The 13,367-nt window shown below is 38.2% G+C and overlaps 1 protein-coding gene across 1 annotated transcript; it reads left to right on the top strand.

Annotated features, from left to right (window-relative positions):
- Nucleotides 1-708: 708 nt before the first annotated feature.
- LOC146375269 (gap junction alpha-5 protein-like) lies at nucleotides 709-12,323 on the top strand. The gene is made up of 7 exons (XM_084949162.1): nucleotides 709-1,136; nucleotides 4,904-5,031; nucleotides 6,435-6,599; nucleotides 8,295-8,591; nucleotides 8,874-8,939; nucleotides 9,034-9,182; nucleotides 10,056-12,323. The coding sequence occupies exons 2-7, from the start codon at nucleotides 4,963-4,965 to the stop codon at nucleotides 10,522-10,524; spliced, it is 1,215 nt and encodes a 404-aa protein (XP_084805288.1). The 5' UTR covers nucleotides 709-1,136; nucleotides 4,904-4,962; the 3' UTR covers nucleotides 10,525-12,323.
- Nucleotides 12,324-13,367: the final 1,044 nt, after the last annotated feature.

Raw genomic sequence — 13,367 nt, forward strand, 5'->3', positions numbered from 1 at the left:
AAAAGACACGCTGATAAGAGCCTGGAGGAAGCCATGGTGCTTTTTATTCTATCACAAGTTCTCTGAAAAGAAGACACAGCTGCTAGAAAGTGTTTTCATGCTGATTAAAAAACCCCAAGCAAAATTCTGTCCAACATTTTAACCCTTCAGTCATTCTGGGGTCATGAACTGAAGTCACATGTTGCATCTTAGCCTACTTTTTATTTTGAGCAAAGATGTTCACTTTTACTTTTTGATTATATTTGGCAAATTTCAGTTTCCATTAAAAACAAATAAGTAAATGAAATGAATGTAATTCACTGAAATCACAAAAAAGAAAAACTGAAACCAGTTTGTGTTTATCTTCGGAAGAGTCTCAGTGCAGGAACCTAACCAGCGGTTTTCCAAAGAGATTCCATAATAAATCCTGTGGAATTATACTTTAAGCTTAAGTCACTTACCAGAGCTTAAGAGAAGCGGAGAGATATATGTCGAGAGAGTGACATGAAGGAATGCAGGACTGGGTCTTTTAGCTATTGTGTCTTAATACAATATGTGACTTCCTTCAGTGCCAAACACCACAAACAAACACATGCACCTATATTTGAGAGTTGAATAGCAGGCAGCGAGGCACCAGGCCCACTTCCTCTGGAGATGTAGAAGGAGGAGAGGGGGAGAGAGTGAGTGAGAGAGAGAGGGAGAGAGAGGGGGGGTATAAACTACAGCTTCACACACATTTCATTTCAGTTCAGATCTCTCTGGACACAAATTGCTCCAAACTGCTGGATTGACTCCTTTTTCACTCCCCTGAATCAACTTGACTCTCTCCATCGATCCGTCTTTGTGTCAGTCTCAACCTGTCTGTCCTGAAGTTTGTCGGGTTCATCAAGTTCACGCTGACATTCAGTGACTGAGGCTGAACAGGAACGCTCACACTCACAGCTGGAGAGTGGCCGTCATTCATCACAGATCATCTGAATACGTGCATCTGTCAAATCTGCTGCTCCTACGTCCTGAGGATCAACTCTGAAGAGGAGGAGTGCCTGGCTTACTAGCACCTCACCAACAGGAAGAAAGCATCCATCAGTTTAACTTCAGTCTACAATCATCAGGCTATCACTGGATTAGAAGTTTCCTTTCTCTGTATCCTAAATCAGGTAAAGTATCTGTATGTGGCAGAGTTTTAGTTAATATCAGTTTAATATCAAAAGTGTAAGCATCTTTTTCTGTTTTTATGCATTCCAGTGTTAATAATGACCACATCAGTGCTAAAAATGACCACAAAACAGCATTTTCAGACCCCAAAACCTTAAATAAGATCACAAAGAAGTGCCACAGATAAAAGGTGTGTGTGTGTGTGCATGCCAGTGTGCATAAAGATAGAGAAATCTTTGAGTAAATTCTAAAATAATTAACAAATTAAACTTCTTTTGTTACTTGAGTTTGGAATTTAGTTTGTCTCTAAATGAACGCCCATGATGTTGATGGATGTGGCAGAATTTTATCACGTTGACCTGTTAATACTTTCTATTCAGCTTATTATCGCATTGAAAACATCCTCATGTCTGACCGATGTCAATGATTCATCATTTATTATTGTAAACCAGCCCGAGAAAGAGGGGGCCTTTGTATGTGTGTGTGTGTTTGTGTGTGTCTGTGTGTCTGTGTGCCCATTATCAAGACAGGATGCAGAACAATACTGACTCCACATATACACACCCAGTCTCTCTCTCTCACACACACACAAAGAGAAACACACATGCATGCAAAGGTCAAGAGAAAGTCTATACAAGGAAGTAATATTGTTATTAATGATGCTGGGATCACTTGTGAAAGATATGAATGGGAGCACACAGACACACACAACACAGAGACACACACACATGGTTTGTTTGAAGCTTCTGGGCTTTACAAAAACAGGAAGGGATGGGCATTTAATAAATAAGTTGCCAAAAAAGTTGTAATCTGATTTTAAACTTTTTTTTCTGGTCAGAAGTTCATCTTCGTTTCTCATCTGAAATTAGTGCTTCTTGCATAACAACACGTTTGAAATAGACTTTTAATATAAGTTTAATATGAGTTCCAAGTTAGGGACAAAAACAGTCAGAGACATTTGCCCACTGGTTCGAGAAATGACATCAATCAAATGACAGAAGGGTGAGAAATTTGGCATGTAAAGCAGTCCCACTCCACCCAGAAATGCTCTTTATTGTTCCCCCTGTTTTGGAAGTCTGTACAGAGTCTGGTACTCATCAGAATCACATTTTGTGTAACATCAAAATCCATAATCCTAATACCTAGGTATGTCATCATCAGTTACCTTGTCTGTGTTTCCTTTTTATTATCTTGTCATGTATGTATCTACACATACATGTATTTAGATAATAACGATAACTGAAAAATCTCCTCAGAGTTTTGGTGTTAACAAAACTTTTAAAAAAGTATTTTAAAAAAGTTTAAAAGTAAAAAGTAATGTGAAATATTTAACTTTTTTAACCCCAACATACCCAGTTGAATCCCAAGTGGGATAAATGTAGGTTTGCTCTGCGCCCATACAGCCCCACAGCTCACCCACACCTGCCCACTGTGGGGTCAAACAGGCCTGTTTGCTAGCACATTCTTTATGATAAGGAATCACCATGAAGGAATAAATGACTGTTGAGGAGAAGATTAAATGAGGCTGAGAGAAGGTCACTGATTCAAAACCTCAGTAAAATAGAAGTTAAACTGGTTCTTATTGATATACTGCAAAATAACTCAAGAAGTGAAAGATATCAGGTCATATTCCAAGAATTTGAGGGTTTTGGTTTTTGTCTTTAAGGGTAAGTGCCTCTATTACTTGGAGACTTGAGTAATTAACAAGCAAAAGATTCTTGGTTGAAGCACAAGAGACATAAGACCTGATGGTTGTGTCAGGCCAGGTGCCTGGTGTGAAAATCTCCAGCATTGTGCATTGATGCACATTGTAAACGAGGGAGTGCTTAAAGGAAGCACAGATTTTAATCAACATTCCATACCAGCTGGTGACAGTAATGCAACATGGGGCATATGTGGGTCCTACACTCTTGATCCTGGTACTGGTATGGAATGTGTGTACTTCTGGGCTCCATACCATTCGGTCCAGATGCCTAGTCCCCTACAGGCATTGGCATGGCACTGGGGCCCATAGTGGACTGCCCACTGTGGGACATGCAGGTCTGCCCACACTGGCCCCAAGGGGGCATGTTTGCTGGGAAGGAAGATTTGTATTCATACTGGTACAGACACAACCAAACATAGGAACAGACTGGATGTGTGTGTGTGTGTGTGTGTGTGTGTGTGGTAGCAGTGTTTACAGTAGATCTCTAGTTTTCCTTCCCCAGCGACAGGCGGAGGGGGAGTGTGGGAACAGAGAGTGAAGCTAAACTAAACCATGGGCACAGACATTTTTATTAATGGGGTCGTGGCCGGGCTGGAGGGAGGCTCAGAGGTTCAAGATAATAGAATAACACACACACACATACACACACACACACACACACACACACACTCACACACACACACACACACACACACACACACACACACACAGCCGTGTTCTCATATTTTAGTGGGGACATATAATTGACATAATGCTTTCCCTAGCTGCTTACCCTGACCCTAACCATCTAAAATTAATGGCTAACCCTAACCCTTTGCCTAAACTTAACCTTTACCTAATTGTAACAACAAAACCACATTTTGAGTCTCAAAAATGCCTTCAAACTCTTGGGGATGGGCATTTTGTAGCCATAACAGCTGGTGGTCCCACAAGTACAGTGACATTCCAATTTTTGGTCCCAACAAAGATATGTAAACATGCCACACACACACACACACACACACACACACACACACACACACACACACACACACACACACACACACACACACACACACACACAGCAACAGGCAGTCTATTCCTCAATGGTTTATCCACTCATCAACTAAGGTTTTTTGAGCAAGAGCATGGAAAAAAGATAATAATTGCACCAAATTTGGAATTTTAGAAGGTGCACTAATACTCCATGAATAGAAAACAAGGAGAAGCACACACAGTGAAATATTTTAAGTAACACAGTTTGCCCAATCCCCAAATGAAAGAAAATAATACCAGAAGAATAACCCCATATTTCTAAATGTTTTGTGGTTAATCACGAATTCATGAGAAGTGCAAATGAATATCATACAAAGATATAAAACATTTTTTTAAAGATTGCCCCAAGTTATTCTCGAGATATGTGTTTAATTCAGCCCACCTGACCATAACATGCATGACAAAACCTTCCACTGAAATATTTCAAGTCTTTTAGCTCTCCAGATTAAAACACTACAAAGTGATATTCTATTCTCAGTATTTCTCCTGGATGAATTATTTAAGTTGAAATATTTTGAAAAATATTTTAAATCCGCTTTATATACAGAACAAGGAAATGTATATATATATTGAATATAACACTGTTATACTATAATTTTAGTCATTACATGGCATTCAGTTATGCGTTTCACATTTCTTCATATTCATAGCCCTAAAATCTATTTATAAACAAGATGAAATGTTTTTTTAAAGGAAGATTAAAAAATTGTGCCAAACAAATGTTAACAGTTGATGTTAATTTCATAGATTTTCATGCTTTTTTCTAAGCTAAAGACATTTTCTCACTTGTACATTCCCTGCTTTTGTCGAAAAGCATTCTCATGAAGTAATAAAAAAGAAGCTACATCTCCATAAATGTAGGAAGTCCTAAAATCTATTGAAAACATAAAATTCTGTCTGATTCAGGGAGGATTATTCTTGGTACCTCATAGATTTTTATTAAACTTTGTTATAAAATTAGTTGAATGCATCATGTGACCCACCTGTTACTCATGCAAACCTCCCCATGCTCTTTGTTGGTGTGTTCAGGTGGATATTGCCCAGCTCACAGTTTAGCAGTGAGTAAGGAATCTGAGTTGTAATCAGTCATGGCAGACTGGAGCCTACTGGGAAACTTCCTGGAGGAAGTACAGGAGCACTCTACCTCTGTCGGCAAGGTAACATGCAAACACAGACATGTATATGTACACACACATTGCATACTAACACACAAGACTGGTCCGACATCCTCTGTTCATGACAGACAAACATATACACTCAAAATAGAACATTCATGTATTTCTAAATCATCCTGTTTATTTTGTGTATCCTGACTCGTGGTTTGTGGTTTATGTTTCAGAGTCTTGTAACACTAGAATGAAACATCATACAAACATCTGTTAGTTTAACCATTTGAAACTCAACTCAACAAGTCTTAAAAGAAACCAAAAACAAATAACTTCACTTTCAGAGATTTTATGGAACTAATGTTACTTACAACTGTAACGATAGCAGTAACCTCTGGTTTTCAATGCATGTCCATTGTTGTAAAATGTGTGCATGTACTGTGTGCGTCCTCTTTCTTCAGAGAAGCTAAGTAGTAGTAGTCCTCAAAGTAAGTTGTTTACAGAACTGTTGGCAAAGCTTAGGAATCCAGGAGCACAATTTATAAACCAAGATAACAAATTTAGACATGGCACAAGGTCAAGAGGACTGGAATTCACGTTCTTTGTGGGACTGTTTCTTTTAAATCTTTCTTTCACTCGCTTGGTTAGGTTTAGGAAATGATGACGCTCTTGGTTTTAAAAAAACAAAACAATAAACATTATATATCACTGAACTTGTGAGAAGGCTCAGTTTTCTAGTTTAGATTCTTTCTTAAATAACTAATTGTAATGGTCAATTCAATCAGTCAGCACTTTGTGTACTTTTTCTAAGGCATTTTTAAATCTGTTTAGAAGTACTACAAAGATAACCAGCTCCTAAAGTGTGTAATAACTTTAGTTCAGGGTGGCCATGAAGTCAGTACTGGCAGACCAGCTATTCTCACTGCCAGCCAGCTGATGGCTCAGTTAGAAGTTGTCAAGGCATCCAACTATTTAAATGCCACTTTACAATCCAGCTAAACTCCGAGTCCTCCTTTCATGGTGCACCCGACCAAATCACTGACCTATTGTTCTCACTGCTCTGTGCAGGGTCTTGCTATTGCTTTCCCTGCTTTTCCATGGATGGAGGTGGAAATGAGTTCCCATAACATAAATATACTACCAAACACAAATAACTGCAGATGAAAATAACAATTTTCATTCATTATAGTGGCCCTCCCCTCTGGGCTGGAGTAACCTTTAAGAGCTGTTTATACCTTTATTGTTTTAAAAAGGGTAAAAATGGAATGTCCACAGTCTAGACTTTGATTAAAGGATATTTTAATTGAAGCAATTCAGCAGAAACAAATAATTATAGTAACACTTAAATTACACTTATCCAATTAACCTACTCTGAGCTAATGCTGATTTTGTTCTAATCTTTGGAAGAAGAAGAAGACTGGAGGTCATAATTGCTTCATGTTTTTTCTCCACAGGTGTGGCTGACCATCCTGTTTATCTTCCGAATCCTTGTCCTCGGGACAGCAGCCGAGTCATCGTGGGGAGATGAACAGGAAGATTTTAACTGTGACACTGAACAGCCAGGCTGTGAGAACGTCTGTTATGACCGAGCCTTCCCCATAGCACACATACGATACTGGGTAATGCATTGGCAGTCAAAGATTATCTTTTTGTTTTAACCAACTGAAATCAAAGATCATAAAGAAGTCAGCCAATCCATCTTAAAGCTTGACATTTTATTAGAAATATATTAGAGTTACTCTATCACATCAACCAAAAGAACTTCTTTATACCTGTTGATGATTTTTAAACATTTTCTAAAACTGTAAACACAATATGAACTCTAATTAGTCAGTTGGAATGTATCTGTGTCTGTACATCCCTGTTCATTCATCAAACATTTCAGGCTACAGTATCCTGCAGTCGTTGAAGAAAAAGAAGCATTTTAATTTTAAATCTATCACGTGTTAAGATTGGTTTGCCACCTTCCTTACAGCTATTTACTTCCATTTATTTCAGTGCAGTGTGAAAAATAAATTGCAGTCACTTGATGTCCTCAAGGGATTAATTATAGTGAAATGTTTCCATGTCATACAGGCTATTCATTGAGATTATCTATGCTTGCAGCCGAGAGCAAGGGCTGCTTCATAAATGCCTCCCTGCAAATGAATCCCCCCCCCCCCCCACAACAGCAGTTCAGATCAAACAATAAAACTCTTATCAAAATCTCAGAACCAAAAAAACCGGAAACTCATTTCCCAAGAAATGTGGCAACACTTTGGGTTGATGCATGCCATAAAGACTTGAATGGTATGAAAGGTTGAGTTTCCAATTACAACGTAGGCTAGGACATAGATTTCCAGGTCTATCAAGCTTAAATCTTTGCATTCTACTGCATTAGTCTGACCTAAATTTAACAGCTTCCTAGAAAATGAATAATCTTCAATGGTGGAAGTTAAACTCTTGCAGATATCAGATTAGTGAGTTAATCTTTTAATTTTGAGTCACTAACCTTTATGTAAACCTAAAAAAATAAATGTTCAAGTAATATGTTCAAGCAGGCTGCAAAGCCTGCAGTGGCAGCTGCCCCAGTTTGTCCCCCTGAGTACAGACTAATACTCAGGACTGAGCCATAGCTTCAGTTCAAAAGCCCTATTTAAAAAGGAGAGCGCCACCTGTTGCTGTTCAAGCACTCAACTGCTAGTTGAGTCATTCTGTCAAAGACTGCAGGAAAATAGGATCCATATGCATTCTCCAAATGAGACGGGTTTGAAGTGAGCAAAACCTTTATTGTGGCCGATAATAAAACAGATCATAATATAACAAAGTCCAGAAACACAGCAGACAACAGAAGGAAACTCACTAGAAACTATATAGACATGGGGGATGTGGAAAATGGGTAAAAAGAGACAGCTGAAATGAATCAGGATGACTAGACACAAGGAAGTAAAATTAAAAGCAAGGAACAAGCAAGAACAGATTATCAGTTAAAACCAGAAGTAAGGGGAAGAAAGAGAGAAACAAAGAACTAAAACACTAAGAAACATGGCAATCAATTATAACGGAGAGCCAATTACAACATCAAATATGATTCTAAAGTTCATGAAAACACATAACTGGGCTAATGGGCCAGAACAATGACACATCTCTTGCGTTTCATACTTTCAATCACTGATGCCTGATCTGCTCTGGATGAGTTTCGTTGTTTCTCTCCCCACCTAAATTGTTTAAAGTATAAAGTCCTGGGAGTCCATACTGAGAAATATCTCACACTGCTGCAGATGAAAATAACTTTGTTTTACTTTTGATTTTAAATCATATTCATGTCTTTCCAGGTGCTCCAAATTGTGTTTGTATCCACTCCCAGTCTGATCTACATGGGCCACGCTATGCACACTGTCCGCAGAGAGGAGAAAAGAAGGAACAGGGAGGAGGAGGGAAGAGAGGAGGGAGGGGGAGAAGAAGACCCAGGAGGAGGTGAAGGAGGAGGTGGAGGTGGAGAGAAACAAGAGAGGAAAGGGGAAGAAGATGGAAATGAAAAAAATGAAAGTCACTCAGCAGGTCGAATTCGCCTGAGGGGAGCGCTGCTGCAGACATATGTTCTGAGTATACTGATACGCAGCATCATGGAGGTAAATGTCACCATTTCTGCCTTTAACTTAAACATAACTCGATAGCAGGTCAAGATTTCAAATCTGTCTAGTTCAAGCTCGTGTCTGTCCTCCAAAGGCTGTAGGTGGGTCTGAAATGCCAAGAGAAGTAAATTAATGAAAAATTGTATTGCAGAGTTTGGACCAAATTGCTCATGAAAGTTTAGGATTTGTAAACATTAAAGGACTCGTATTTGTATTGTGCCTAAAACATGATGTCTACCTGTAAAAAAACAACAACAAAAAAACTGTCCTTCCATCCAGGTGGTGTTTCTGTGTCTTCAGTACTTCCTGTATGGAATCTTTCTCAATCCTCTGTACGTCTGCAAGGTAAAAATCAGACATAATTTTGATTTCATTCTTTGCTGTTATCCACAATATTTGGGCCTATAACAGTAATTCTCTTGTTCCTTTGCTCTTTTAGGCATGGCCATGTCCACATCCAGTTAACTGCTATGTCTCCAGACCTACAGAAAAAAATGTCTTTATAGTGTTCATGTTGGTCGTGTCAGCTGTCTCTCTGGTCCTCAGTGTGCTTGAACTACATCACCTGGCATGGAAACATTGTTGCAGGTCAGAAATTCATTGTATAGTTTTTTAGTTAGAAAAGCCATGATTGAGGTTTTTACATGACGACATAGACGAAAGATTCAACAGATTCAGAATATTCTTTTGAACTATGATGATAATTGATGATAATTTTTTAGTTAATTAATGATTTTATTTAATGATTGTTATGTTTATTTCCTATTTAAGAAGCTTAAAGTTGATAAAGTTATTAAGACCTATTTGAGCATTTAGTCATTAACAAAGATGTAATTTGTTGCCAGTTTGCACAAACAAAAATAGTGGTAAATTATGTAAATTATATTATTATACGACTGTGTTAATCTGTTGTTTTGTGACCCCCAAAGTGGCCAGAAAAAAGTGGAGTTTTAACTAGACAAAACTCCACTAACTCCACTAAAACGCCACTAAAAATGAAAAAATAAAGGTGGCTTTTTTTCTGAAGAGTAAGAGTAAATACTGCAATGTGGTAATAATATCCTAATATGGTACTAGACACAGGTTATTCTCCTGTATTCAGTCTAAACCTGATTAAAGAAAGAGATAAAGATAACGATTGTTGATGATTCAGATTTTTGGTCAACAGTGAGACGTATTCATATGGATTTTAAAGTCTTGAAAAATTAAACAACACAACTTTCTCACGAAATTTCATTTCCCTCAAGAGATTCCAATAAAAATTTTAAGCCTTCAGTGATTCAGATGTACTTCCTGGAATTTACCATTAGAACAAATGGAATGAAGAAAACAGGGATTGGTTTCCACTTTGTGGTAGTGAATTCTTAAAGAAGTGTTCACAGCAGGCAGCACGGTATGTTGTGGTTGGCAGCATAACTTGAAATCTTACATTTTCCCACTGGTTCACTCTGTTTATTGCAGGCGATTCTTGTGCTCTGCAAAAGCAAACAAAGCAGCCAACACCTCTCTGAGCCGACAGCTCTCTTTGTCTCCTCCACCACCATCAACACCACCTCCAGATTTCAACCAGTGCGTGACTGGCTCCACACACTTCCTACCCCTCCCCTTCCCCAACCACCGACTAGCAAACCAACAAAACTCTGAAAACATGGCTACCGAGCAGAACAAAATGGCAGCCGCAGTGGAAGAGGTAAACTTCCTCCAAATGAGCTGCTATTCGCATGGATGGCAGAAGACCAATGACGGTCAGATCCAAGATGGGAGATACCCGAGACCCGATGCTAACTGCTATACCCCCGAGAGCAGGGACGTCGGCTGTGTTCAGATCCAAAATGGTGGCCCAGACGTGCTGCTGCATAAGGACAAGCGAAGATACAGCAAAGCCAGCGGAACGAGCAGCCGAACTAGAGCAGATGACCTCGCAGTTTAGAAAAAAAATAAAATAATAGATAATAGATTTACAAACCTGCTGAAAAAAAACACACATGCATAAAAGATAATCTAAAGCTGAATAAGTCCGTTCACCTTAGCTTTCATAACATGATTCATTTTATCTAAGGAATCATGCAAATGATGACTAATTCCTTTTGTCTTCTTCCTTCTAACATTATACGGCTCCTAATGACTTAAACGATGGTCTTTACCCAACATCTGAGTAAACGCCCAGCACTAGGGATTGAACAACTGGGCAGCAATGTCTGGAGTTGTGGTGCTACACAGATTGCTAAATCCATCAAGAATAACTGGATTGTGGCTTCTTCTTGAACTGAAACAAACATGCACCTGAAGCTTGCACTGTTTATATGCTGAGACTGAAGTCACCAAAAAGGCCATAAAAGGTGAAAAAAAAAAAAACACAGTTTGGGTGACACCATTGAGGGAGTCTGCACTGTATAGCATAGATGTCTTATTCTTTTCTTTATTTACTGGTGTGACTCAGTTGGGCACAAATTAATTCATGACTTTAGTCACAAGCATGCTGATAAAGCCTTTTTTGAGAACAGCAGCAGTGACTGTATCTGAAAGCTTTTCAAAAACATGCTCTTTGTGATTTTTATCTCCTGACTAACAGCAGCTTGCACAGGCTAGAAGAGATCTGGTCCAAGTCACAGCTGCCTTAATAGTACTAATGTGTTTCAGGACCTTAAAAGGCCCAAATGGAAAAGCTAAAAAATGCACTAAAATCCTGACTGTGACGTATTTGTTATATTTCAAAGCCCAAAGAAAAAGGCATGAGGCACATTCATGTAAAGGCAAACACCTCTTAAATATATATTTTTCTGAGATTTTACTCCCAAAATTTGTCGCCTATCATTGACGATAAACTTAAGATAGAGATGAAGATTTCCTCCAATGCTAGTGCATTTAACTGCTTGCCAGGTATTTCACTTAAACTTATAACAAACTTACACTGTGTTTATTTCACTGTCACTTCTTCACATTTTTTTTTTGCAGAAATGTTTATTCTAGCTCACCTGCTCTATAATCAGTTGAATTTCGTTCTTACTAGGTGCCATTTGAATTAAATGAGACTTTAAAACAATACATTTACATTTCAGTATCACATAAATATTGCATGAGCAGTGTTTTTTATAGTTCTTGCTGGTTTACAGTCCTTGAGTGTGCCCAGGAAATACAAAATTGAGCCTCATGTCTTTGGAAGTACCAGCACTGGACACATTGGAGACTTCTACGTTACCTGTAGACTGAGCCTAAACTCTGTGGCTTATTGGCTGGACTTATGACTGACTTATTTAACATTTTGCACTGGAAATTTACAATGTGATTTTGTAAAACCGCTTAAAAACATTTTGCTAATTTTTTTTCACATTTGAACTGCACTCTGTTTTCAGCCACATTTGATACCGTGTAGATTATCTTTTCATACCAGCATGTCTTTTATCATTTCTTCTCAAATATTTCTTGCATTTCCTAAAATATGACAGTCTGGATGATACTGATGGGTTTCTAGTACATTATATTATGGTCATTTTAGCTATGAACACACATAGAATTAAGCATGGACTACTACTATGTCTAGCATAATGTATATGATGTGTTTTGTTTCAAATTGTTCGTAATGTCATTGGACACACACACAAAAAAGGTTGGGTATTAAGCAGTGACCAATGCTGTTAATGACAATTTAAATTTGTTTTATATTTATTATTACACTTGAATAATGTGAATGCTTTATACATTTTGAAAATAAATGCAACATATGCAAACCATTAGAGTTTGTGCTTGGAACCACAATAGCCAGAAACTGTTCGTGTTCATGCAGCAACTATGTGGACTAGTTCTGCAGGATATTATGTGGAAAGTTAAGACCTGTTTGCTACAAAGCATCATAGACTGTATATACAGGACACACATGATGCTTTCAGCCAGGAATGCAAATTGCAGCCTCAGAGTCTTTGAAGACTCAGAGTTGCTTGACATGTTGATTTTTTTTTTCTCTTAGAGCCATAGGCGGCCATATTTGGAGCTGGGAACATCCTGCATTCATAAACTGTACTGGTGCAACATGAAGACAGCAATATCTGCTGATTAGCGCTGAAATTAGAATTTTACTCACAGAATCTGAAGCACACACTTTTATCCCTCACAGCAGGCCATATTATTTGTCAGGTAATTCCATTGCATCTGCAAAAATGCTAACAAAAGCTACAATTAAAATATTAAGCCTTAAAAAAAATCAGTGTTGTGAGTTGTAAAAGAAATCCAAGAAATGGTAGAATGGTGGCTGTAAATATGTTTTTTTTTCCGTTAATGTAAATTTGGTTATTTTAACATAGGCAATTTATTCATTTTTGAAGTCAGTCTCGAATAGACATTTAAGGAAATGGAGTTATTGGTACTTCCAGACCTGAAGGTCGATGTTTGTTCAATATCTCAAGCAACACATCGCCACACATCTGCTGAGCTTTTGTAATAAAATTTAAATCAGCAGACAAGCAGAAAGAACAGAGTCATCTGAGCACCAAGTATTTCTGTGTTGTGTTGTTACACTTTGGGCCAGCTGACTTGATTTCTTCCCATGAAAGACAGAACAGTAACGATGGACAAAACAGGCATCAAGATACATGAGAAATGCTAGATAGTTTAAGGAAGGGGCACTTTTATACATTTGTCCTGATTCCCATGGCCAACTTCCTGCATTGACAGGAGCTGATTGGAAAATTCCCATTAAGGTCATTTAAGGTCCAGGAATGTTTGGGAACTGCAAAAAAGAAGAGCTTCATGTTTTCTTTTCCCCTCTCTTCTTTTGTC

The sequence above is a fragment of the Perissodus microlepis genome, chromosome 13, assembly GCF_051167445.1.
Source record: "Perissodus microlepis isolate ML-2025 ecotype Zambia chromosome 13, ASM5116744v1, whole genome shotgun sequence".
Lineage (NCBI taxonomy): Eukaryota > Metazoa > Chordata > Actinopteri > Cichliformes > Cichlidae > Perissodus > Perissodus microlepis.

Bases quoted from the DNA above. Each gene is read 5' to 3' on its own strand.
- LOC146375269 (XM_084949162.1), top strand. From the start codon at position 4,963: ATGGCAGACTGGAGCCTACTGGGAAACTTCCTGGAGGAAGTACAGGAG. The intron at 5,032-6,434 runs GTAACATGCAAA...TTTTCTCCACAG, and splicing joins ACTCTACCTCTGTCGGCAAG to GTGTGGCTGACCATCCTGTT. The intron at 6,600-8,294 runs GTAATGCATTGG...ATGTCTTTCCAG, and splicing joins TAGCACACATACGATACTGG to GTGCTCCAAATTGTGTTTGT.